General features: G+C 45.6%; 1 protein-coding gene across 1 annotated transcript in view; it reads right to left on the minus strand.

Moving 5' to 3' along the window:
• The window catches only part of PHYHIPL (phytanoyl-CoA 2-hydroxylase interacting protein like), a 319,244-nt gene that overhangs the window by 245,840 nt on the left and 46,214 nt on the right, over window positions 1-27,190 (minus strand). Inside the window, exon 2 of the mRNA XM_069240968.1 lies at window positions 2,115-2,311. Coding sequence (XP_069097069.1) covers window positions 2,115-2,311 — 197 coding nt within the window. The remainder of the gene's footprint in view (window positions 1-2,114; window positions 2,312-27,190) is intronic.

Below are 27,190 nucleotides of genomic sequence, written 5' to 3' on the forward strand. Positions count from 1 at the left end.
CGTAATGATGATGGTGAACAGATCAAAACACTGACAGAATCCATGGATGGCAGGCTTTTGAGTGTCCTTGCAAAGAAAGGTGGCTATATTGGTCACTGATTTTTTGTTTTGTTTTTGAATGTCAGAAATGTATATTTGTGAATGTTGAGATGTTATATTGGTTTCACTGGTAATAATTAATAATTGAAATGGGTATATATTTTTTTTTGTTAAGTTGCCTAATAATTATGCACAGTAATAGTCACCTGCACACACAGATATCCCCCTAACATAGCTAAAACTAAAAACAAACTAAAAACTACTTCCAAAAATATTCAGCTTTGATATTAATGAGTTTTTTGGGTTCATTGAGAACATGGTTGTTGTTCAATAATAAAATTAATCCTCAAAAATACAACTTGCCTAATAATTCTGCACTCCCTGTATTAATGAGGTTTTCAGGAATTGAGCACTAGGTGCCTCATTCAGGAATTTGCCAATGCCCAGCAGGGATTGAACACTGGCAAACTACATGAGAGGAACCCAAGCTTATGGTGCCACTTGTCCCCCATTGGAAGACCAAAAGTTCTGAGCAAATGTCTGCCGGTTAGGGGAGTGCCTTCTGATTAATGACATACACACATCATAAGTCAAAAGGACATTGTAGCAACACCTTTTCATGTTGTTTAAATACACACACAAAAAGACTGCAAGGGAATAAAATAACTGCCTTTGCTGCCCCTCAATGACAGAATTTACCTCAAAATGTGCTGTGTGATCTATAAGACATTCACATTGTTTAATTTGAATGCCATACGTCTAAATTCAACATATCTGGTGGAACACACAACACACCAACAGGATTTTTTGGCATATGGTGCAAGACTCTAAAATAACCTACCTCTTCAACTCAGGATTGCCTCATCAGTGGTTCACTTTAGAAAATGTCTCAAACCCCATTTGTTTGCAATCTTCTGATACGCAACTGAATCTTTACTTTATGTGAATGTATTTGTTGTTCGAGATCTCATTGTAATCATGCTTGAATACCTCTCTCCTCACACGTTGGCTATTTTTCTGTTGCTATGTACAGCACTTTGTTGCTCTGTGGGGCCAGGTTCACGCTTTACAAATAGTCCCAATAATCCTTAAACTGCAATATTACCAGACCATTAAAAAAAACAGAATGTCAGCATCAATTAACTTCCACAATCATTCAGTGCTGTATATTTTCCTGCTTGGTTTGGCTTCCTTTATGTTTGTGGTTTCCTTTTAAATGCATATTGTAATACAAAACAAATTCCAATAATGGGCTTTCAGCCTTCAGAGGTATAAAATAAAAGAGGAGTGCCTCCTTTCGTGTGGACCCTCTTGCCTTTACCTCATGTTTGCCTACCTGGAAACTGAGACAAGGTTTATTCTTTGAGTAATCCATCAGTCACAGACATTCAATCATCTTTACTGTTTTAGAAGGCACCATTTGCGACAAACCCTGCAGGGCTTTTAGGAAATTATGATGCATGTCCATGTTTCCGAGAGCAATCTAAAATCAACATACTACAAACCTCTTTTTTGGAGAAAGGATTATGGCAATAATTCTTTACAGTAGCGCTTCCATCCGCTATGAGAGAGGGAGTATAATATTCCAAAGCATGCCCATGTCACTGGAGTTCCAGTGTATGACTTGGAAACATTGGGGTGTTGCCAGTGATGATGTTGGGCCTTGGGCACATACACAAACACGGGCGGAGGGAGCAGTGTGCCCAGATGGTTCATTGATTAATATTACTTTTGAAGAACACTCATGAAACAATGTTACTTCCAACAGCTGTTTATCCAATCCCACCCTTACAACACTATTCCTACTGGCTCTTGATTATTTCATCCTCATTGAGCCCATGACGTTCACATCAGAACTAAATGAAATAAATTAATTTAGAAGAGTTAACTTTAGGGAAGTGTTTTCATTAAGACTTGGCCATAGTATTTTATAACTGTCAGTACAGTGAGCAAAAGGTCTAACGCATCTTGTGTTTTGTTGTCAGCATTTAAATATGCATTGCATTAATCAGATCGAGAACGATATCATTATTATTAATACACAATTACTTGCTGAGTAAGACATTAGCATTTACCTTATGTTTAAATTTGTTGGAGTTCTTGTTTTCTTTCTTGTTTAAGTCAACAAAATAGTGTGTAATACGCTCCCTCGATCTGGCATCCATATCCCACGATATCTTGAATGAATCACAAGTTATGTTGCTTATTTTTATGTTGTGGGGAACCGAGAGCTCTTCCATTTCTGCAATGCCACTATCTTGTGATTTGTTTCCTGTAAAATGTAGGAATTGAAAATTATTCAATATTCAGCCTTTTCTTACAAGACATTTAATTTATAGCCATAAATAAATCAACCCAATTTAAGCACCAGTAGCATCCAACTATCCAGGGTATAAACAACTGTAGTCTCTAATTAAAGTCTGTCATGTTAACTGAAAATTTAGAATTGCTTTTCCGCCAATCTGGTTGTTTAATCAACACAAGGTGCAGATTTTGAACTTGGTGTGTTTTCGCCACTCCCTGTGTGTCTATTGGCTGTCTACTCTCTCTCTCAGAGACACTATAGGCCGGGTAAGGGAAAGGGTGAAAAGGGGCAAAAGAGTGGCAAGGCTTCAAGGCATCAAGGCATCTGTAAGTATAGATGGAGGATATTTAAGATCCCTGTGCTTGACAGCACACATGGAAGGGAGAAGATACATAGTTTGCTTCAAACGTATTCAGAGCAAGGGGCTGCAGAACTTGCAAGCCTCGTGAGAGGACACATGAAGGAAGGACAGCGTAGCACAGTACCCTTCCCTGGTTTCTTAAAGTACATGCCAATGGCACAGTGCTGCGGAATTTAGCAGTCACCAGCATTCGTACTGTTTTGCAGCGTACATGGAGAATGGTTAAATGCTGATGACCTCCCGACTTCAGAAGTTATAGAGGTAAATCAGGGTGTCTGCAAACCTCCTGGAGTACACATGGAGGGAGGCAAGGAGCTTATGAACTCATTTAGATTGTGCTGTACATAATATTGCTTCCATTACCTTTCGTACTATAGAAAACCATTGCCATGTGCTAAGACTTCTGAAAGAATCTAATTTGTTCACCATCTTAAATACTGGCGGTGTGACTTCTGAAAACGGGATTGCAGTAGTTCTCGAGACGTGTTGCCTCTCACACTGATGTATAAGGATCTCTTATACTTATACACCCTGTCTTGACATAATCAACAGGATAGTCGTATAATTTCTGTCTGTGCAGCCCTTGCTGTCCCAGGATGTGAGCAGCAGCCACTCCGGTACTGGACCCAGTGCAGGAAACAAATGTGACATTGTAAAGAATATTCTCTTCTATAGAGACTGCACTGCCTCTTTTTGCTTGTATTGGAAGCAGTTTTTCTTTTTATGCACAACTACACAGTGTTAGTGAACGTTTCAGAGATTTAGAAAGGAGTCATAAGACTTGCAGAGGATGTGTAACTGTGGAAAAGCTACTATTACACGACAAAGCAAATAGAAAGGTAAGTATGTCAACCTTGTTCCAATCGAAGGAAGCCTATTAAGGTTCATCACTGACATATGTAACTAAAAGTACAATATAATTATTAGCTCGTTCCATGCATCAGATGGAGAGGAGCTGTCTGGCAATACAGTGCTCATGTGCGTAGGGCGACTCCCGGATGTCCACGCACATGGCACTGGAAATCCCTCTGATTCCGGCACCAGAAGGATTCCCTTCTGAAAGAAACAGCCTCGGTAGATGGGGAAAAGCTTCTCCATCTCCCAAGGCTGTTTCTTTTGTTTCAGTGAAATGCTGCTTAGTGGACATGGCACACTGACGTCATTTCACTGAAACCGAAATTGAAATGAGCCAATTAGCTCATTTCACTTTCTCTGCATTGGTGTTCTTGGAGCTATCTCAGCTTCCAGAGCACCGATCCAGACGGGAAATGTATCCTTGGAAGGTGGAGGGGGTCTGGGGGCAGTGTTAGACAGCAGGGGGGACAGAAAGCCCACTAATACGCCAGGGAATATTTTATTTAATTGGCATTGGGATGGGACTGCCCAGGTAGCCCCAGGATGGACCTTTCAATGCCCCCAACCCCAACAAAATGAGCCCAGGCTTTCTGCACGCTGTGGGGGAGCACATAGGGGTAATAGCCCCCGATCTGCCCTCACTGCACAGGCGGTGAGGGGGCAAAGAGTCTGCTAGGCACCAGGGATTTTTTTCTTATTAGTGTAGGGGTGAGGGCTGCCCAGAATGGCCACAGGAAATGGCTACAGACTTGGCAGAAAGCCTACTAGGCACCATGAACTATTAGGGGTGCTCAGAATGGACATGGCGATGTCCCCCCCTTAAAATGGGCAGTCTTTCTGCCCCCCACCACCCCGATGACTAAAGCATCTCATCTCAATGGCAAGCAAAAGGAGAGTTGAGTCTTTTGGGTGTTGATGCCACATATGGGCCAGGGGAGCTTGGCTAACTCCCAATATCGTCCAACTTGCAATGGTGAATGACTGCACTTTTTGGATTTGGGTACGCTGCTACCTGTAAAAACCTACCAGACCCAGCCACTTCTGAAAAGTAGACATCTGGGGAAGTCCAGGGTGGTGTGCTTCAAATGCACCCTGCACCATTTTCTTGCCCACAATGCCCTAAAATCCTCCAAATTTGCCTGAAGTCATGCATTTTCCCTACATTTCTGTGAGGGAAACTTTAAGAATCTGCAAGAACCCACGAAAGACCTACCACTAAGCACTGCCCCACCTGTGTCGATAAAGACTAGTGGCAGAAAAAGGAACGGATGCAACTGAGGACAATAGGAGTCTTCACACACACAATCCCATTGTCCTTGGTTTGATCCCTTCCTGTTGCAGCACTGGGTAAAAAAAACGTGGCAAGAGCCACACAAGTTAGCCCACCCTGGATACACCTAGGGGTCTAGTTTTCAAAATTCACAGGTTGGCTAGGTTTCCCTAGGTGCCAGCTGAGCTAGAGGCCCTAATATAGAGCTACCCACATCTGAAAAAGAGGGTCAGTGTTAGGTGGAAAAATGTGCTGCATACATGTTGTGTTTTGGGCCATTTCCTCTTGCGGGCAATAGGTCTACTGACGCAAGTGAGATACCATTTTTATAGGGAGACTTGTGTGAGCATAGAAAAGCAGAACATCTGTTATTATCAGTTGGATTTTGCTGCATTTGTGCCTTTCAAATGTAAGTCAGTGTATAACAAAGATGACATTTTGAAAAATACCCTCCAAATCATACACTAGAACGGGTACCCACAAATTCAGAGATGTAGAAATAACCACTGCTCCTAACCTCTAAATCTTGTGCCAATTTCGTGAATACATAAACTGTCCTTGATACCCATTTTTCACTCTGCCCATTTTGCTATGAGAATTGGTCTCTATTTGGGACTCAATGAAAATCATTGTACGGTGCAGCTCAGTTGTTGGCTCTGGATACCTTGGGTTCTAGAAGAACCTGCAAACAATATATACCGCCGCAACCAGAAGAGTCTAGCGGACGTAATGGTATATTGCTTTTGTCAATCAGCCATTGTGACAAAAAGTTACAGATAAAAACATTTTAACAAATGCCGGTTTATTCCTACTCATTTTCAATATTTCTTTATTTCAACAGTTATTTTCCTTGGAAAAACCTTGAGGGATTTCAAATATGCTTGCTGAATTCAGAATTGTGTTTACTTTTCAGGATCACCCATGGGTTTCCCACTGGTTTCCACCACAAATTGGAAGTAGGTTGCATGCATAAAAAATGCTAGAACTATGGTACAAAATGTGTCTTTTTTTGATTCAGCTCTGCATGTTCCTGAAAGCTAGGAAGACGGGTGACTTTTGTACAGCAATTCGTTTGTGGATGTCATTTTTGGGGGTGGGGAGGACAGAAACTGCCTATTTTTCTCCAAAAACTTAAACGTTTGTTACGTTTTGCCTATTTTCTCAGTCCCCTCAAGGGGAATCCATAAACCCTGGGCATTTTTACAATCCGCAGGATGTTGGGGAAAAGGAAGCAGATTTGCTGTGGATAGCTTGTGTGCACAAAAAGTTATAGGGCCTAAGCGTGAACGACCCTAAATAGGCAAAACAAGGCTGAGCACTGGCAGTTGGGGGAGGCCTAGCAGCAAAAGGGTTAACAAGCCAACAGGTTTGAAAAGGTATGTTTTCTTTTGAAATTGTTTTCGTAAAGCTTTATTATCAAAACCACTTAAAAACTGCTAAAAGAGTGCAAGCGATTGAGCAGGTGGACCTCCAGAAATAGTTTTTGTGTAAAAGGTTTTCAAAATCCTTTAAACATTGGTATCTATGAATGTGCATGTGCTCCCAATATTGGTTATTTTTTATTTATTTATTTTCATTACAAAAAATGAACGCCAGACATATTAGCAGCATTCATACAGTTGCAGGCATAACTCCAACAGAGATGCAAGGGGAATGAATCACCCTGAAACTTGGTGATTGGGGAAGTAGTTGTTTTTAAAGGCAAAAATATTTTCACAGTAGACAGAAATTGTACATTTGCGCATAGGGCTGCCTTTCAACAGCGTGTCATTGCACAATCGCATCATGTATAATTACACATCCGGGAAATAGCAGCCTTTAAAAAAAAATCACGACCCTCCCAGTATTACATTTCGAAAGACGCACCTTGATGAAGTTCTATGTTAGGACCGGAGGCTCAGATTATGCTTTTGTCCTTCGCTTTATTTTGACACAGCAGCCATTTTTAAATTGGAAACAACAAACTACCATTCCAAGCACCCATTGGGATAGAAAAAACTTGAATGACCAGTCAGGTAATACCAGCCCTAACAAAGTCCTTCCACTACTTCTAAGCCCTTTCGTTCTTCCCTGCTCACAGACAGAGTTAAATGTATTTCCTTTTGCTCCCGATTTTTCACTAACTTATGCTTTACTGAAGTGTGCCTAATGCTTCAAGCCACACTTGGTTGTGATATTCACTGGTGATTACAGTGTCGCCACGGGTACGCTCTGCAAACATGTGACAAGAGTCTACAATTATTGAAGGATACAAAGGTGCGGTCCACCGCCCAGCATTTGGTGCTACAACCTCTGCACAGCGTGCATATTTCACATTTCTGAGTGAAACTGACAGCACTGCCATAGCAGTTCTTAACAGGCGCCTTGTCCCCGGCCTGGAGACCTACGCCATCCACAGCCAGGGCCTGCACTGGTGGCAGATTACTACTTGACCCCTGAGGGGTTGATACTGATCGAAAGAGTGGGACACCTGCATTGGTCAGTGTTAAAAATGGGGTTTCTGGTTGGCTAGGGTATGCACCTAAACCAGGCAGAACCCACCCACTATAGTCAGGGCAAGGGAGTTTCACGTCCAAGATAACCCCTGCTCACCCCCTTGATAGCTTGGCACGAGCAGTCAGGACTAACCCGGAAGCAATGTGTAAAGCATTTGCACAACACACACAATACATGTGATGCAAGATGTACACCACAAAGTAAACACAACACTGAGCTATGTAAAAATAAACTGTTTTGCACAAAGCATAATTAGAACAAACATTACACGTCAGTAATACCCTGCTACCTTAGCAGTTATCAGAATGTTACACAAGTTACTAATACTCTGCAAGAATAAGCAGTAGTCAGGAATCACAGTAAATACATAAATGCACTTGTCATAGAAAATATAATAAAGGCCTATAAAAGGAACAGTTAGATATGTCCAAGCCAAAGTACCTGTTTCAGGTGAAAGAGGCACTCCTAGTGCCCAGAAGAGGAAGGTAGGGCCCCCGGCGCTCCTGTGCGATAAACAGGGGCCACGTTCAACTCTTTGGGGAGAAGGGCGGTCGGCACCCTCTCTGTTTCACCTGATGGGCCCCTCCTGGGGACCGTGATCTCTAGGGGCCCCCCCGGGCCTCCACTGGCCCTACCACAAAGGGGGGCCACCAAAAAAAATACCAGGGTTAAGCTACGGGGCGATCGTGCTCCTAAGGCAGTGCCTGGGGGGGGACTCCCTTTCTGCTCCCCGTGAGGGATAGACAGCCGCCCGCGCCCTCGGGCGGTTGTCAAAAGGGAAGGTAAGTTGGAGCAGGGGCCTCCGATGAGGCTTTCCTCCTGCTCTCGATGGCAGCTGCACCTGACACGGTCTGCGAGCCGCTCTCCTCCGGCATTTCTGGTGAGCAGGCACAGAGTATGGTGCCTGCTGGTGCCCCGGGGATGTGTTTGTAAGCATGCTTCGCCCCGGGGTCACATCTAGAGCGCGCTCGCTCGTCTTCTCCTCCTTTTGGTGCCCTGGGGGCACTAGACAGAGCGCAACGCGCTCCAACAATCAAACGCGCACTCAGGCTGCGGTGGTGATATTGGCAGTCAGGGAGCGCTTTTGCAAGAGCTAGGACAACTCTATTAGCCCAGGTCGCGGCGATGAAATTGGCAGTCAGGGAGCGTTTTTCCAAGCGCCAGGGCAATTCTATTAGCCCGGGTCGCAGCGGTGAAATTGACGGCCAGGGATCGCTTTTCAAAGTGCTAGGACAGTTCTGTTAGCACGGGTCACGGCGGTGAGCCTATTTCACGGCGACTGTGCGCAGGAGGCGCAAGGGCCACAAGGAAACACGCTTCCAAGTGCTTTCTTTATCCAAAGCAACACTCCTTCGTGAAGGAGATAATTGCAGGGGTCAGGGGCCATGGCACCCTGCCCCTGGGGACAGAAGTAAAGAAGGAGCACAGGGCTGGCAAACCCAGCTACAGGCCAGCACAAAAGTGGATGCAAGCAGTGGCAGTTCCTCCTGTGGGTCACAGGTCAGCACAATAGCAGCAGTCCATGGCGGTCCCTGTTGAGTCCTCTTAGCAGCCTTCTGTGCAGTTCCAAGAATGTTCCTCAGTCCTCAAGAATGTCCAAAATGTGGGGAACATTCCCCTGTACTTATACTCAGTTTGCAGTGTCTCTTACAATGAGGAGGAGAGGGGTGTTCCAACCAGTTACAACTGGTTCTGGGAGTGCCCCTTCTCTCTTCCAGCACATGCTCCAAACATCAGTGAGGGGTAAACGACCCTATTGTGCGAGGCCAGGGCACAGCCTTTACAAATGCAGGTGTGCCCCGCCTCTCCCTTCTCTCAGCCCAGGAGGACCATACAATATGTAGATGCACCTCTGTTACACCTCCACCCTCCCTGTGTACAGGCTGTCTGAAAAGTATGCACAAAGCCCCAACTGTCACTCTGCCCAGACGTGGATTGGAGTCAAGCTGCAAAAACACCAGAGTCATAAGCGCAGAGAAATGCTCACTTTCTAGAAGTGGCATTTCTGTAATAGTAATAAAAATACACCTACACCAGTAAGCAGCATGTCTCATCACTATTACAACCATACCACAAATGCCTACACTACCCCTCATAAATCAGACAATACCCCTTACACATAAGGCAGGGCATTTCTAATGTAATCCTATGAGAAGGAAGCCCTCACAGCAGTGAGACACCAAGTTAGGCTGTTTGTCAGGACAGGCCACGCAAACTGGCACATGTCCTGCCTTCTACATTCATGGCACCCTGCCCATAGGGCCACGCAAACTGGTACATGTCCTGCCATCTACATACATGGCACCCTGCCCATAGGGCTAGCTAGGGCCTACCTTAGGGGTGACTTACATGTAATAGAAGGGGAGTTCTGGGCCTGGCAGGTAACTTTAGATGCCAGGTCCCTGTGGCAGAAAACTGTGCATTCTGGCCCTGCACTAGCAGGCCTGAGACAGGTTTGAAAGGCTACTTCAGTGGGTGGCGAAAGAAGCGCTACAGGCCCACTAGTAGCATTTAATTTACAGGCCCTGGGTATAGGGATACCACTTTACAAGGGACTTGTAGGTAAATTAAATATGCCAATTAGGTATAAGTCAATCATACCAATTTTACAAGGGAGAGCACACGTACTTTAGCACTGGTTGGCGGTGAAAAAGTGCTCAGAGTCATAATGTCAGCCAACAAAGGTCTGAAAAATAAAGAGGCAAAAGGCAAAAAGTCTGTGGAATGACCCTGTAAAAGGGCCAGGTTCAACAGTCAGTAACTTAGCCCGCTGAGGCTACGTAGGGACATGTACCAGGCCTACCCCGGTGTTATGATGGGGTCTGTGCCTCTGGAGCATTAGACCCATTAATCTGTGCAATTTTTCCCACACTAACCCATTACTACTGGACACCCAGTACCATACTTGGCCCTATTGTGCCTAGTGTATCCATATCTTTGTCCATACATCATGAAGATGTCTGAAGGCTTACAGGGGAAGGAGACCCTTTGCCATTATTCACGTGGGATGAGGAGTTTTATGAGGCGGTGGATGCCTCCATTTATAAGGAGGTTGAGGAGGCGATGGTCCCCACCGAAGAAGGCCTTGCAAAGTAGATTGTGCAGCGGTGCGCTTGAATCCCCAGGTAGATATGATGCCATTGGTTCCTCCTGGACCCTCAACCTCACCACTAGCTGCCTGCCTGCCTCGTCTTGCACAAGATCACTGGAAGCAGGGGAGAACCTTGCTGCCTTTGCACGCCTCAAGCAGGCCTTCTTAGCCCAGGTAACCACGACCCAACCCCCCTCGCTCCATGAGCCCCCCTGTGGCACTTTGAATACCCAGTTCCTCAGGCAATCCTGCTGGGGACAATTCCCTAAGGCAGTCGGATGATGACGCAGGGCCCTCGAGGCCCTGACATCCCTCTCCTAACCTGCTCCTACTTAAGGGTCAGCCATCCCCTGCAGATGTGGATATGCTGGACCCGGATGATATCCTACACCCAAGGTCATCCGAATGGGCTCCTGCAGATAAGGGTGGCCAAATATGTGGCTGTGTAAACCTTTAGAAAAAGAGTCCTGCGGTCGTCTTCGGGCAGAGTGCCTCCACCCATCCTTGGAGGGGAAAGTTGCTCTTATGCCTGAGAATGACCCTAGGATGTTCACTTTCCTGGCAACATTTATGAAGGACCCCAATGAGGTCCTGCCTGTTAGACGTCAAGATTTTAGAGATGGCTGAAGAAACCAAGGTCTCAGGGTCCATGATTTCCCCAGAGGTCCTGTCTGGCTGGGCGCAGCAGGAAGTCATCTTTTTGCACAATGCGAACTGTGCGCTCTCCACGGAGCACCACCATTCACTGCTTGTCAAGGTGGACCCAAAGCTGGGGACCTAGCGGTTCCAAGGCTAAGGTGGCTTCAAAGGAACAAGCTTCACACACCTTTTCTAGCGATGACTGTTAGCCCTTTTTCCCAACTAAAAGTAGGGGGTCAGCTGGCAAATTTTTTCCAGGCTTGGTTGTATGTAACTGCCAACACTTAGGTCCTGCAGATGGAACAGGGGTTCCAAATCACATTTTACGGGGTTCCCCGGCAGGAGTCCCATCCATTTCCTATGCAGTTCTCCCTCCAAGGTATCACGCTTATAGATGCAGAGATTGACGCTCTCTTGAACAAAAGAGCCATCTGTCTGAGTGCTTTGCATCCCCATCGGTTCATAAGTAACCTGTTTCTGCTAGACAAGACCAATGGGGAGCCAGCATTTCATCATCAACCTTCAGGAGTTCAATGAGAGGCTGGTTTCCTGTCACTTCAAACCATAGGGTATTCATCTTATGTAGGATGTCTTGAAGCCTTGCGCCTGGATGGTGCATCTGGATCTAAAGGATTCCTATTTGAAGATCCCAATTTTTCTCCCTTCATAAATGGTTCCTCCAATTTGTGTGGCTACAACAGACCTTTGATTTCTCCACACTTCCGTTCGGGCAGTCGTCAGCCCCATGGTGCTTCACAGAGGTTGTCACATACTGGTGGTAGAATACCTCTGCGCTAAAAGGGGCATGTGTCAGTGTCTAACTGTACCACATGCTATTGCCGGACCAATGTCCCAGGAAACGCTCCATCCAACTCCAGTCTGTGGTGAATCATCCGGAGGGCATGGGCGTTTTTTTTTTATCAACGAAAAGAAGTCCCTCGTGACACCCTCCCAACGAACAAAATCTTTTTGGGGTCCAGGATAGATTCTACCAATGCGTCCCTCAGTCTTCTGGCTCAGAAGGTTACATAGATTTGGCACAAGCCAAGGAAGACGATGTCTAAGCAACGTATATTGCTTCGCCAACTGGCTCGCTTGGTGGGTCTTCTCTCATCCTCCCTCCAGGTGATCTCTCCAGGCCCACTTCATATTGAGCCATGCAACATCTCAAGACGTTTCACTTTAGAGAAGCCTCACCTATTTCCAGTTGGTTCCCTTGTCAGACGAGGCAAAGAAGGAAATTGGCTGGTGGCTTGCCCACATGGAAGTTTGAAACAAAAGGGCAATCTTTTGATCCACTCCAGACATGGTCAGTCATGCCAGCAGGTCGGCCTGGGGCGCAAGGTGTGGGGGAACTCTCCGCAGGAGGTATGTGGCCTACACAGGAACAGAGGTTAAATATCAACTGCTTAGACCTCCTGGTGAGGTCTTTCGCAGTCCGTTGCTGGACCAAAGACGAGGTCCAATCATGCGTCCTCCTCAAGATGGACAATGTGTCGGCGGTGAGATACATCAAACATCTAGGGGGCACTTGGTCCAGAGCTCTCTCCGATCTAGTAACTAATTTCTGGCAATACTGCCTGCAGCACCAAATATCGGTAACAGCGGAGTACCTTCCAGGCCTACGGACCCAGGTAGCGGAATGGCACTCCAGTCACTTCCACCCTGTAGGTTTTTGCCACAATCTCAGACAGGTAGGGTACGTTCTCGGTCAATCTGTTAGCCTCCTGCCTGGATCACCAGGTGGACTAGTTCTTGATTAGAAGACCTAGCAGTGCTAGCAGTGGCAACCAATACATTCCTACACGATTGGAGCCCGGAGAATGGGTATCCATTTCCCCCGTTCTCAATTATTACCAGGATTTCTGCCCAGGTCAGAGACAACAGGCGGACAAAGTGGTTCTCCATTCAATTTGGAGGTCTGAAGTTTGGTTCTCAGATCTGATGGAACTATATTGGGATTTTTAAATCCCTCTCCCTCTGATTCTGAATCTGTTGCTGAACCCAGACCAGTCTCTCCACCATTTGGTGATGGATGGCTCCTTGTCAGCAGGGCGGATTACAGGAGGCGCTGAATGATCCTAGGTTGTGGGAGCCAGGCTGCAGGCCTTCTGACCAAGTCGTGGGCGGACAGTACCGTCAAAAACTACAAGTTGGCCTGCCTACAACTGCCACATTGATGTGTGCAACAAGGCTTTAATCCTGTGGGCACTGATGTAGTTCAGGTGCTTAACTTCTTGGACAGGACTGCCACAGAGGGTCTTGCTTACAGCTCTATTGATACTTTTCGTTCTGCAATTTCCGCGGGGCAGATTCCTGTGGATGGGTGCCCCATCGGAGAACACCCCATTGTCCACAGACTCCTTAGGGGGATTCAACTCTCTTTGCCTTCATACCTCTGGGACGTTAAACAGGTGATCAGCCTACTTCTTTCATGGCAACCAAATATGTTCCTCTACAGTAAGGAGCTGTCTGGAAAATTGGCCATGCTCCTTTGCCTAGAGTCATGCCAGAGAGTGTCTCATGTTCATGCCTTGGAAATTATAGGTAGAGTCCTCTCCTCGGATGGGGTTACCTTAACTGTCAGCAGACGTACCAGGTCAAATAGCAGGGTTATTACATATCCTGCTTTTCTAGACACTCCTAAACTGTGTGTGGTCCAGTGCCTCAAGGGCAATGAGGAGATGACAGACGAAATTGTGACCTCAGGGTGAACGACCCTCATCACTCTTCAGATACTGCATAGGGTAGTGTCATCTCCTACTAATGCCTGATGGGTTTGATGGATCATGCAGGAGGCGGCATTGACTCCAAGGCGTTTGAAGCAGACTCTGCAAACGGTTCAATGGCTTCAAAGGCATTTTGCCTGGGAGCCCATTTGGAGGACATCATGAATGCGACAGATTGATCATCAGATTCCACATTCAAGAGATTATACTGTAAACCAGTGGTAAATGTGGCTCATTTAGTAGTGAGCAAGCTTTAAGATAGCATAATTTGAGCCTCCTGTCCTGACAGAATAAAAAATTTCCCAGCTGTCGTAACAGAGACTTTCAATTCTATTAAGGACACAGAGGCAAGGATTAGCCCACCTGGTGAGGTTCAACCTCAACCCTCCCAGTGACTAGTAAGTGCGTATTTTAAAAACTGTTCCTGAAATGGTCATTAAGTGTGCAAAAGAGACTGCAATTTATGATGATGCTTATGCAGATTATTTGATGTAACTGATGTGATCTGTTGGACAAGTTAGAGTGCCATGTTTTTATTTCTTAGGATCTGACAGTTCAAAACAAAATGGTTGAAGACTGTGCCATGGCATATCTCAAGCGAAGAAAGAGGGAGCTTTGAAGTAGTGGAAGGACACTGTTGGGGCTGGTATTACCTGGTCTGACATTTAATTTTTCTCAATCACAAGGGTTGCTGGGAGTGGTAGTTTGTTGTGTTCACTTTAAAAATGGCTGCTGTATAAAAATAAAGCGTTGGAAGAAAGCATAATCTTTGGCTCCTTGCCCCTAATAGAATTGAAACTTTACGTTAAGAAAGCTAAGAAATTTCTAATTTTTCATCTTTGTACAATTTTTTAATTTACTGAATGTGTTACATTCAGACTAAGTGATGGTTGCTTTGTAAAGGGCCCAGAATGATTGTAACTCCAGTGATGCTGTGATCATGTTTATTTAGACATCACAGATATTTTTTTAACTTGAAAGCAGGGAAGGGGAGAAGTTGAATATTCAAAGTCATTAAGAGCACTGGATCACATTTTTTCTTATGTTTTATAGTAAGCAAAAGAAATATGGTTTTCTGGAGAGTGATCTTTAGAAAGCGGTCACCCTTCCAACATTCAAGACGGAAGTTTGAGGAGGACAGTGTTTAATTTGAGAATACAAATTAAGGGTTTCGCTGTTTACCTAGATTTGGGTGTCATTGTCATGTCTCCATTTGGGTACACTTGTTACTTCAAATAAAAAAAATCATCAGCTTGAGATACAGATCAAACAATGTCAATGATGAGATATAAAGCTGAGGTACACCACAAGACATTACAGTGCAATCTGAGGAATGGCATACAATCTTTGCCAACTGGTATCTGTTAGTGAGAAAAGAGTACAACCACCTCAAGGCTGGACAGCAAAGGCCTAGGAGATGTTCTTAGATGGTGATTAATCATATGTGGTAACTTTTTTGAAAACCACTATGAAATCAAGTAATGTGAGAAGACAAGAGCTCCCCAAATCAAATATATAGTCCACATCATCTAAGTTAATGTGAGGACTCAATTTGCTGGATCGAAGGTTAGATTGCTCATCTTCAAGGAGTTGCTCTTGATTAAAGTTAAGTTAATGTCACAGCAACATACATCTCTCACTGGCATTTCCAGGACAACAATGTACATAAACCGATTTATAGATGGCAAAGCATCCTGGTCAAGGTTACTTTTTTTCAGAATTCTTTTGGGGAGGGGGGAGCATCAGGTTGCAGCAAAAATATGAAAATTGCCTTTTTATATTGGTTTCTAATAAATGTTACAAATAGTGTTTGAGGGGTTAGGATGTTTAATGATCAAAAGTAAGCTCTGCTATGCTGATAGGGATAAAACTGCCCAGATGTTGACAGTTTTGAGAGGTTGTGATGCATTTCAGCTAGTGAAGAGCAACAGATGTTTCTTCAGAGGATTTTTGTCTGTGAAGGAGAACAGAACATTATGATATTTGCCGGCTGAAGGACAAGGCAAATATTTGATAAGAGGACAGATGAGTGACCTTGGCAGAGAAACAAAGATTTACAGAAATTAGAGGGATGAGTCCCTTTGATTTTTAGTGTGATGATGGATTGGTTTTAGCAGGTACATTGGAATGTTTTGTAGTTGTTCGCAGAAAATGTAATTTTGTGTACAGTATTGGGAATTTAGAGTTGCAACAATTGTTTTCACTGCTAGATGCCTCCCTTCATTTCTTATTGAGCGCCACAAAGAGCCAAGGCTGGCTCGGTTTCATGTGTTGTTTTAAATGAGTATCAACAACAGAGGCAATGATGTTGTTAAAATTCTTTAGTATACTTTATGTCTGTTTTAGATAGGTAAGTTGATTTACTGTTGGATAACAATGCCCTTGAAAGCAGAAAGGATAATATTTTATGCAAATCATTTCCAAATTTTCAAAGCATGAACCTTGAAAGAAGAGTGAGTTAAGCAGATAACTGAAAGGAAATAGGAAACTCATCAGACCTGTCAATTGTTATGGTGACAAACATCTAAGACCTACGAAACTAACAACAGTGAAGTCCAAACTCCTTCCTTTATGTGGAAGGGGAAAGAAGTGTGTTCATGGATATCGTGCAACTGCAGGATAGACTACATATTTGAAGGTTTTATATTCAGCCTTTTGCCAGGAACTATTAAACATAATCAAGGAAAAGGATTTTTCTAAGGCAGCTTTTGGTTGATGGGTAGGGATCCTCTTTTCAACTTACCTCTAACCACAGGACATTTTGTCTCCTGCACTGCACAGCAGCATGGGCTGACAGTGCACAGCAGAACGGGAAATACAAAAAAAAAGAGAGATTCAATGATACAGGGGCATCCCCAATAAAAAAAGGCAAATAACAAAAGCAGGGTAATTGATATCCAGCCTCTCAAAAACATAAGAAACAAATGACTGGAGGTAGCTAAAAACAGAGGTTGGGCTACAGATATCCACCATAGCACTACCACATCAGGCCTAACCCCATTCAGCCCATATATATATATAATCACACTTTTCCCTGTAAGAAAAGAAAACATTTCAAGAGAAGGAAGGAAGGGCAGTACACAATGAAAGCTACACATGGTGGGATAGGGAATAGATCTGCAAAAGGGACCTTGCTGGGTAAAATTCACTGGTGCATTGATTATTTCAGGGACTGTCCCTTGGTAAGAAGCCCTAGAATCCATTTAAGAAGACGTAGCTAAGAGAGCTGCAATGAAAAACAGAACTCCTCAGAAATTATTTCCTGAGAACAGGGTTCAAAATGATATTGGTAGATTTGTGAACTAATTCTATTGATTAAACTCGAAACATGTATCTGTAATAAGCTCTAAAATGTTTAACTGAGGAAGAAAGGCAAAGAAAAATGGTCTCCTCCCAGCTTTGTTCCATAGACACCCCTTATTAACAAGACCATTTCTATTTCTGCCACCTCTGAAGCTGAAATTGATGTATCTCCCAAGGGGAACGATCAGTCTGAATTGAAACGTCCCAGCCCACAGCACTGCTTTGTGACTGTGTCTAAATAGAGGCCAAAGTGACAGACCATTAAAGATACCCTGGCCTTGAGAAACTTCATGTAGCTATGTAGAAATCTTGTTTTATAATTATGTCATTATATTACTCTATGCTGAAGTGTCAATAGGCTATTTTCATTTACAGAGAATGTGTGTTTCTGTTAAAGATACTGTCTTAGGCACCTGAATGCCATTGGCTGACTCTCTGTGAAGAAAGTCACACAGACTGGACTACGGTGGAAACAGCACATATTGAATTTGTTTTCAGAACAACATGCACATTTCCTGGCTTGCAATTACATTCATGGAGCCAAATATCACCTGAACATAAAGGAATCAAATAAGAAAAGTATGTACAGTGGAGGCGTGGTCTGGCCACAGGAAGAATGGCTGCTTGTTAGAAGAGCTCTGTGCGCCGTCGGGACGGCAGCGAAGCCGACGAAATACTGAGAGCACACCTTCTCCCTTCAAACTTCCTCCCAACGACTGGGGCGAAACACTGCTGGTCGGAGAAGAGCGCCAGAGGGGCTGCAGCACCCTAGCAGGCTCTGTGGTTCTTGGGCTGACGTGTGGGTCTGCGACAAGGTGAGGAGCCTCAGGGCAAGGTGAGGAGTCTTGCGCTCAATTTCCTTCACTCTGCCGGACTCTCCCAACGGGGAGTCACCGGAGAGGTCTGATAGCATGCCCGCCCTCCCATGTGGACTGGGCTTATTATCCTTGGCCCCTGTGGCACCACCCGAGGGAGTGGGCAACAGCACTGTATAGTGCTGTAAGGCAGGGCACAAAGTGGAGCACCCCCCTTTATTGGCCAGCCAAATTAATACGTTGATGCCCCTGAATGTCCCCCGGTGCCCTAAACATGCTGGCCCTCAACCCAGGAGACCAGGAACTGCAGCTCCTTCGTAACAAGCTCACGGATCTAGAAGATAGGAGCCGGAGGGAAAATGTCCGCTTTTTTGGAATACTGGAACGGAAGAAGGGCACGGATGTCAGAGCTTTCCTTAGGGACTGCCTCACAGGCCTCGTCTTCTCCCCCACATTGGAATTCCAATGGGATCACTGAATTGGGTCCCCCACCAAGGCACCCCTGGGAAACTGCACCCAGTCATAGTGTGCTTCCTTAGGCATGAACAATTGTGCCAAGTGCTAACTGCTGCAGGCGCTCACGGCCCGCACAATTACCAGGGGCATGGAATGAGCATTAAGGCGGATTTTCCCAGAGAAACCAACGAGAAACGTAAAGCAATCCTGGCCCTTCTACCTCACTTGCAGAATCTAGATGTTAAGTTTGGCCCAATCGAGCTAGGTCCAGGGACTTCTTCGACTCGATTGAACTGAGACTAAATCTGGATGGCCTTACTGTCCAGCCCATGGATCATGCACCAACGGATCTACTAACGGCCTCCTCTACTGTGGATATCTCTTCCTCCCAAACTGCCCACAATGACCACTGGATCAACCCTATGTCACAGAAAAGGGCAGGACCTTTGAACGCCCACCAAGGTCTCAAGATGGATGGGACAACGCCCTTCAAGCAGTGGTGGCCCTTACTCAGGTCCAGTGCAGGGACAAATTGAGATCCACATTGAAATTCCTACACCCAGCAGACTGAGTTTCACGTGTATGCAGGGGTCATTGCGGAACTTGCCTGAGAACCTTCATGGCGCTGACAAGATGGACAGCTAAGTATCTCACCTGCATCCTCCGGCGACTTTTGTAAATGTTTTATTGCATGATTCCTTCTGTTTTCATTTAGGGCTTGTTCATAGCTAACCTGCTAACACCTACTGTATGATACTTAAACATTGATGTACCATATGTGACGTATGTTTGTATTACCGGGTGTGCCCTGCCTGAAGCTGGGCTGTATGGCCCTGAAACTAGCCCGACTAGGGGCTATTATGGGTTATCTTTAAACACGGTTCCCCATTCTGGCATAAGAGCCATGCCACTGTGACGCATTGGATCGCTTTGCGGTCATGCCCCATTTTCCATTTCCCATCCTCTGTTTTCCAATTGCCACTTCCCATTTTCTTTTCCGTCCCTACCCTTCCCCCAGGTTTGCACTCTGGTCTGAATTCATTTCAGTGTCCATATGTACACTTTTAGGGGTCACCAAGGAGAAATTGATCAGTATTATTGGTGGCTGTCCTATTATGTTCACTCAGTAGGGGCGGATTCCTTAGTCTCCTCTAATAGAGCTACACATACCTCTCCTCCTCAGGCCCAGGTGAACGTCTGAGGGGTTCGCAGGGACTGCCCCCCAGCTCAATATCAATGTTCTGTCTTGGTCCATATCATGCCGTTGCCGGGTGTTGGTGGAGTATTCCTGTGACACCTCTGCAGCGTTACACCAGGCAGGGAGGAAGGGGTTCTAATGTGTACTTTGATACTCTAACACCCTCCTGGGGTCCTCCCTGCCTTTCACCCCGACGAATATGGGTTTTTGCTGTTCCCTTTCCCTTCCCCCCAGCCTACATCCTTCTCTGACCCCTCCCTCAATATTGGTCTGATCAATCCACAGGAGCTCTACTTGTCGACTCCCACAGCAATCCCCCACCACTCCTGGAGTGCGCGTGGCACACCAGCTGCGCAAGTTTAGGCCCACGGAACAACAGTATTTGGCTCTCACAAGGTTTCTCCCTCGGCTCAGAGTTGGTTTCGGAACACTTCTTCTCTTTCTTTTGATTCCTCTATTTTTCCCCCTCCTTTCTTTTCTCTCCTTTTGCTTCTTACTTTCTTTCTCACTCCCTATCTCTCTTTCCTTCTCTCCTGCTGGTCTCACTCTTTCCCAGAGCAACCAAGGGGGTTCTATCTCCCTTCCCTCCTATCCTCCTTTTCCTTACACTAACCTCTGTCACCTCGGATTCCCTTTCGCCCCAAACAGCCCCCGTTACAGTTACTCGAAACCCCTACCAAGTGAATATCCACCACAGGCCATCCTCCCAATGAGGACCACCATATCATGGAACGTTAATGGCCTTACTCGTTTTATCAAACCAAAGAAGGTCATGTCCTATCTGCAATCCAAAAGAGCAGACATTGTCCTCCTACAGGAAACCCACCTTTCCCATCTGGAATGGAGAAGCTGCGTCACAACTGGGTAAACTGGGTGCTCTATCGCAGCAGCCCGCCACCATCAGGGGGTCCTGGCTCAGTTAGAAAATGTGGGGTAGCAATACTCTTCCACAGATCCTTACAATTCAAAGTCCTCAAGAACTGGTCTGATCCAGAAGGCCATTACGTCCTGGCCAAACTCAGACTTGATGACGCACGATATGCGTTGGTTCCAAAAATTCCCCCACAGGCTCCAAACAACTCTTCTTTCTCCTTCTCAACAGTCTTCTGATGGCGATATGTGCTTCCCAATACATCCACGACGGGGACTGGAATTTGGCCCTTGATGCTGTACTTGATCGCATGGGAAGGCTAGACATAAGCAGTAATACTGACAGAGTGCTTTTGCGGGACATACTAACAGATCACGGCCTGGTAGATCACTGGCGTCTCTCACAACTGACTGACCGAGAATACACCTTCATATCGCCAGTCCATGGTACCCAACCTAGATTGGACTATTTTTTAACCACACACAGAATGATTGCCCTGGTCAGGGAATCCCAGATTCTGGAGGCTGCTCTGTCGGGCCACTCCCCGGTCCTACTTGCACTGGACTTGGGACTTGCCACTCCCAGTTGCGAACTGTATCACCTGAACTCTTCACGGTACCGCACACCACGGGGCAAGGACCAGCTACGCTCCCACATCTCTACCTATCTGGATAACAGAAAATGATCTGTTTCCTCCCCCCAGGTTCTTTGGGTGGCTGCAAAAGTGACTATACCAGGTCAGCTAATGAGGGATGCCTCCATCGCCAATGTCCAACGACGTTCTCGTCAACGGGTCCTGGAAGCCACAATAGCAACATGCACACGTGAATCTATTTCGGACCCCCTGCTTTCTCGTATGTTGCCGCCTCGAGCGGGCCAAAATAGAACTCAATGCCCTGTTCACTTCTCAAGCAGAATATGTGCTGCAGTGAATGAAAGGGTGACACTATGAACAAGGAGAAAAGGCAGGCCGTCTCCTGGCAGCCCATTTATGCCAGCAGGAAGCAGTGCTAGATATCCCGGCCATACAGGACAAGGAAGGCATGATCCTCAATCACCCTCAGGCTATATATAGCCTGTGAAGTTGGGAACTTTAACAGACTCTTTGCACCCCTGAGACAGAGGTTGAGCATGCAAGTCTAGCCGCTTTTTTCGCGATCACTCAATTTCCTAGTCTTACGGACGAGGGCAGAGGACTCTTGGAGGGAGAAATAAGCAAGGAGGAGATAATTCAGGCAATTTTCAAACTCCCTTACCACAAGGCTCCAGGCGAAGACAGATTCCCGGTGAAATTTTGCAAACGGCCGAGAGCAGAAACGGTGGATTCATTGCATGAGGGCTTCCAAGGAGCAAAAGCCATGGGTTCCCTGAGCCCCATCTCTAATAGGGAGTCCATAGCGGTCCTACCGAAACCTGGAAAGGACCCTCTACTTTGCGGGAGGTATAAACCCATTTTCATCCTTCAACTGAGATATTAAGATCTTGGCAGGGGTCCTGGCAGCTCACATTAGGAAAGTGATTCAGTACCTTATTCATCATACCTGGGTGGGATTTGTCAGAGGATGGTCCTCCAAAAACCTTCTTCGTACCCTGGTACATATCTTTGGACCATCAAGGACCTGCAAGACGAAGCTCTGGCCCTCTTCCTGGGTGCCGAAAAAGCATATGACAGGATAGAGTGGTGGTACCTCTTTGAGACCCTGAGACGCTTTGGGTTGGGAGAGGAGTTCATAACCAAAGTCCGTTGGCTTTATGATTCCCTCATGGCGCAGGTCAGCTACACCAAAGATCACAGAACTATAAGCAATTTCTTTATTGCTTTATTGTGTGGTGTCTCTTCTTACTTGGGGATCACTTTTTTCAACTATCACTGTTTATTTTACTAAAGTATGATTATAAAAATGATTCACCGTTATATGCAGATGCAGCTTCCAAAACATTAAAAACACGTTTTTCACATATATGTTGGTACTGAAATGAATGGAGCTTTTTTTGAAAGAATCCAGACAGATGATTTTCGTCTTCATTTATGAATTTTTTGTATGAGTTAACCAGTAGCAAGATTTTTCTGCTATACTATATAAATTGATTGAAAATTAGTTTTATGTGGATATGTGTTTTCTACATTAATAGAGTCCTGAACCATATGTTGGCAGCCAACCTGGAGCCATTGCTTACCTGCACAAAGAGGGATTTTGAGAAGTGGGACCACTTGGGTTTATCCCTATGGAGAGAGTGCAGGCAGTCTGCAAGGCAACCTTGCCACTATACGCCTATGTCCTTTAAATACAGACCCTACAGGTCCCCCTCCCTATGTTACGAGCAGTGGACAGATGCATACACGCCTTCATGTGGGAGTTGATGCGCCCACGGCTATACAGGGCTAAACTCATACCTCGTTCTGCGGTGTCCTGGGCCTACCCTCTGTGGAGCATTATGCATTGGCTCTTCACTTTTCCCAACTTGCCTATCTGCTGCCTGGGACACCGAATCGCCTAATGTGGGTAGTGACTGAACAAACACTGTTGAAGAGTCCCCAGGGACTCAACTTACTTTACAGCGTCAGGGATGCCATGATCCCCCCCTGCCAACCCAATGATACAGGCACGATGAAATCTTGGCATCTGGCTCACCGCCTTCTGGGAGTGGATCCTCGGATTCACGACCATGTGCCAATTTGGGGTAATGACAGTTTGCTAATCGGGGTGAGGCGTTTGACTAGGAGGGTTGGCGATCAGTAGGCATTTTGCATATTGGCCAGCTTTTGGTTAATGGGGGTCTTAAGCCCTTCATGTCCCTCCTGGATGAATTTGACCTCCCAAGACAACATTAGTGGCGATATCTATAGCTCCAGCATTGTTTTAGCCATCGCATGGGTGTTCGCCCGTGGACTCTCCAGCCTTCTCCTGTGCTTTCGTATCTCAAGTCCTGGGTACCTTCTGGGGAGTAATGTCGGGCATCTACAACCAATGAACTGCCATTTATTCTCCCTACCACTCTTAACTGCCTACCGCCGGCATGGCGTGCCACACCGCCAGGATCATAATGACCACCTATGTTTTGGAGTACAGCACTGTAGGAAGAGAGAACAAGAGTGGACCTAGAACAAATCAGAAGGCAGTGATTTAGAGTCCAAGGCCACTGAGAAAGAGCAAACAATAAATTGATAAGAGTATGCTGAATACTGTTCCAAGATAGCTGCCCTGTTTGTGATTAGTCACCGAGCAGCACCGAGCAGTCAAAAGCATCTAGAAAAATGAATGCACCAAGAAAAAAAAATACAAACCTTTTTTTCGGTACTACACTTTTAATATTATTTTGTCGGTGACGTTTGGTTACTTTCAAGTGTGAGACTGTGTCCCATAAACCCTACACTAACTTGCCTACCTTGAGGACCTGGAGAAGGCAGACAGCGCTATAAAGCACGTGCTCACATCCCACTGCATGGGTGACTTTTGGTGACTTTCAAGTAGGGGAACTACGTGTCCCATAAGCGCTGCACCACCTTGTCTGCCTTGAGGACCCAGAGAAGGGGGTAGAGAGTGCTATAAGGCGTGTAGGAGACTTTCGGTATCTTTCAAAATGGTGACTACATGTCCCATAAGCCTTACACTACCATGCCTGTCTTGAGGACCCGGAGGAGCGGCAGAGAGTGCTTTAAAGCACCTGTTTACATCATGCTGTACGAGACATGTGAGGGCTGTGCCCTGACGCAGACCAGCCAGGAGCAGGTTCTTCTGCACTCATCAGAGTCCAGAAAAGGCTGGGCTGGGCGACTCTCCTTGGCTTTGCATTAGTCCCTCTGTTGTAAGGTACCGGCAGACAAACTGTTTTTCTTTTTTTTTTAACCAAGGAGCGAGTCAAAAGGTGCTATTAGTGTCATTGGGGTCTAAAATTAGCAGATCATTGTTATTATTTACCAATGTCTTTTTTGAGCCTTTGTATTATATATAACTAAATATGTAGTATTCCTGTAAAACTTTTAGCTTTGATTATAAGCTGCTAAAATAGGTAAAAGGAAATTAGTACGTTCTAAAACCACCCCTGGTAACAACCATAGCACCTAAAGAGCTTGACTTAGGATAGAGGTGCTTACTGTAGGATCTAAATGACCACCCAGCTGCAGCTTTAGAGATTGTGCCCAATGAAGTGTTAATACAAGAAAACCTGATAATGCAACTTCAACTTTTTCACTTTACCCTTGTTGCAACTTGCTTCTGATTCGGTCTTGCTTACTTCGGACAGCCTACAGCCTATAGATTCTGGACAGAGTGCTAAAAGGAACAAAGTTAAGGCATACTGAAGCAGAATCAGATCATTCTCCTATAACTACCAAGATTACACACAAGACAGTCCATAATGCAGACTCAAAGGAATCTAGTCTGGGACCTGAATGGGATAACAGTTTTGATAAAGACTTTGATACAATCTAGCATTAGCCAACTGTCTGAGCGCCCTGCAGCCCTGTAAAAAATCTTGAAGCTTACTGTTACTCTGCCTAGAGTTAATGCATGCAAGATTGTGATATGCATGAACTAACAACACCCTCGTAGAATCTAATCCTGGGTCCGCCATGCCTTCCCCACCCGGACACAATTTAAATTCTGCTACGCCATCTTTAGCAAGAGGGGGCTCAAATGCCAAGGTACCTGAAAAACCAGCAGGCAGCTGTTAGCCCATTAAGCCTGCCCAAGATGCTAAAAGGTTATAGGCTGAGCGTCATAACTTCTCACATAGTCCATCAACAGGGGACACCAATATCCCCATATGTGTCTGTCCTTGCTAATGCACTAATGATTGTGCCTGCTCTCATAGATACTACCAAACAGCTCAAAAACAAGGTGTGTCATTGGCTCACTATGCATGCAAATTTCAATTTGGTAGAGTCTACCAACATTTTATATGAAAGAACGGTGACCTGGATAGGCACCCATGAGAAAGAGATTTAGTGGGGATTGTGTGGTCATCAATTTTTGATATCCTTGTCTGGCCCATTACATCATTTCTCAAAAAGACAACAGTAAACAAAAGGGAAAGCTATCAATCCCCTGGCCCTTCATTATTTAAATAACAATTCAGTAAAAATATTGGAACTACATCAGCGGGATTGTCTAATAGCTCTAAGGCCTCATGCTCAAGATTTGATATTGACTGGGAATTGATTTTCTTTACTGTCTGGACTAAACGACACGGACTTACAAACTGATCATGATGCTGTCCCAAAGATTCTGAGGAACTCAGAACTCTCCCTGCAGACCCTAAAATACCAAAGACCTCTAGTCTGGAAAAGCAATTTTTTAACGATTAAGGTACCTATGTTCGGTCATGCCTTATCTGTAGAGGCAATATCTAGCCGCAGATTCTTTGCCTTTTGAAATTCTCCAGGCTTCAGACTAGATCTGGGACACCTTTCATAAGAAGTACCCCTGCGCGCCAGAAGGTAATGTTGATCAACTCCTCACAGGAGTCGCACTAGAAGTGACATCTGCGTGACCTATATAGGTGTCACCTCAGTGCGCTGACATCAGCTACTTTTCACAACTTTCCACGCCAGGAGCAAGGATCCATGAAGTGCACTGACACTGGTGTGTCAAAACTAGGGCCCTAAAATGGATCATCCCTAACCCTAGAAATCTGGAGCGGGAAGGTTGGGTGAGGGCCCACTGAGGCATAATAAAAGGAGAACAGGGAAAGACTCTTCAGAAATCTATTTACAATGGGGCATTTAAATAAGGAGGGTTGGTCAGGCAGCAGCAAGAAGGCAGACAGAGGGGAAAGATAACCTTTCACAGTATGCAAAGTAGAGCCCTGGTGCTCAAGGATAAGAATAAGAAGAAGGACATCAGACAGAGAAGGAGAACGAGGTTCAATAGACTTTTCTGTACAATAGAAAACAATTATTTTCTATCGACAGACATATATAGTTTTGGTGGATGGACGCCTGACTTCCAGAATAACATTGCAGGCTTCAGCTGGAAGGTCAAAAGCTGTCAACTGTTGCAGTTCAGGCTCTACGTAAGAAGGCAGAGATGTTCAGATTGAGGACCTCCCCTCGTGCAATGACAGGAGATCCTCCCGAAGGGGAAGTCTGTGCAGAGGATCGATGCGCATGTTCTAGAGCTTGGGATACCAAACTCTCTGTGCCCATTCCGGAGCCACGAGGATGATTTGGGTCCAGTCGTTCCTGATCTTCTTGAGAAACCTGGGCAGGAGTGGTATGGGCATAAGGGCATACAGGAGGCCTGAATTCTACCCAAGATGAAAAGTGTTTTTGAGCGAGACCCACCTTGGAAACTTTCAGAGGTGAACAGATCCAAACAAGGCCCTTCCCACTGCTGAAAGAGACCTTGCTCCATCTCCGTGCCCAGGTACTACTTGTGATCCACTAGGCATCAACAGCTAAGTTTGGCTGCTCTGACGATCGGGGAACCTGCCAGATGTTGAACTACCAGGGATATGCCCTGCTGTGCCCATCATTTCCAGAGACACAGAGCCTCTTGACAGAGGGTCCACCCCCCCCCTTTTTGCAGTGCCACATGGCAGTGGTGTTATCTGTGTACGCTTGCACAAGTCTTCCCTTGATGAAGGGTAGAAAGGCTTTTAAAGCCAGTCAAATCACTCAGAGAACCAACATGGTTATGTGGAGTCCAGATTCCGCTGGAAACGAGAGTCCTGTGAACTCCATCTCCCCCACGTGGCCACTCCATCCCAGGAGTGATACATCTGTCACTACTGTGAAATCTGGTTGGGAAAGGGACAGGG

The sequence above is a fragment of the Pleurodeles waltl genome, chromosome 6, assembly GCF_031143425.1.
Source record: "Pleurodeles waltl isolate 20211129_DDA chromosome 6, aPleWal1.hap1.20221129, whole genome shotgun sequence".
Lineage (NCBI taxonomy): Eukaryota > Metazoa > Chordata > Amphibia > Caudata > Salamandridae > Pleurodeles > Pleurodeles waltl.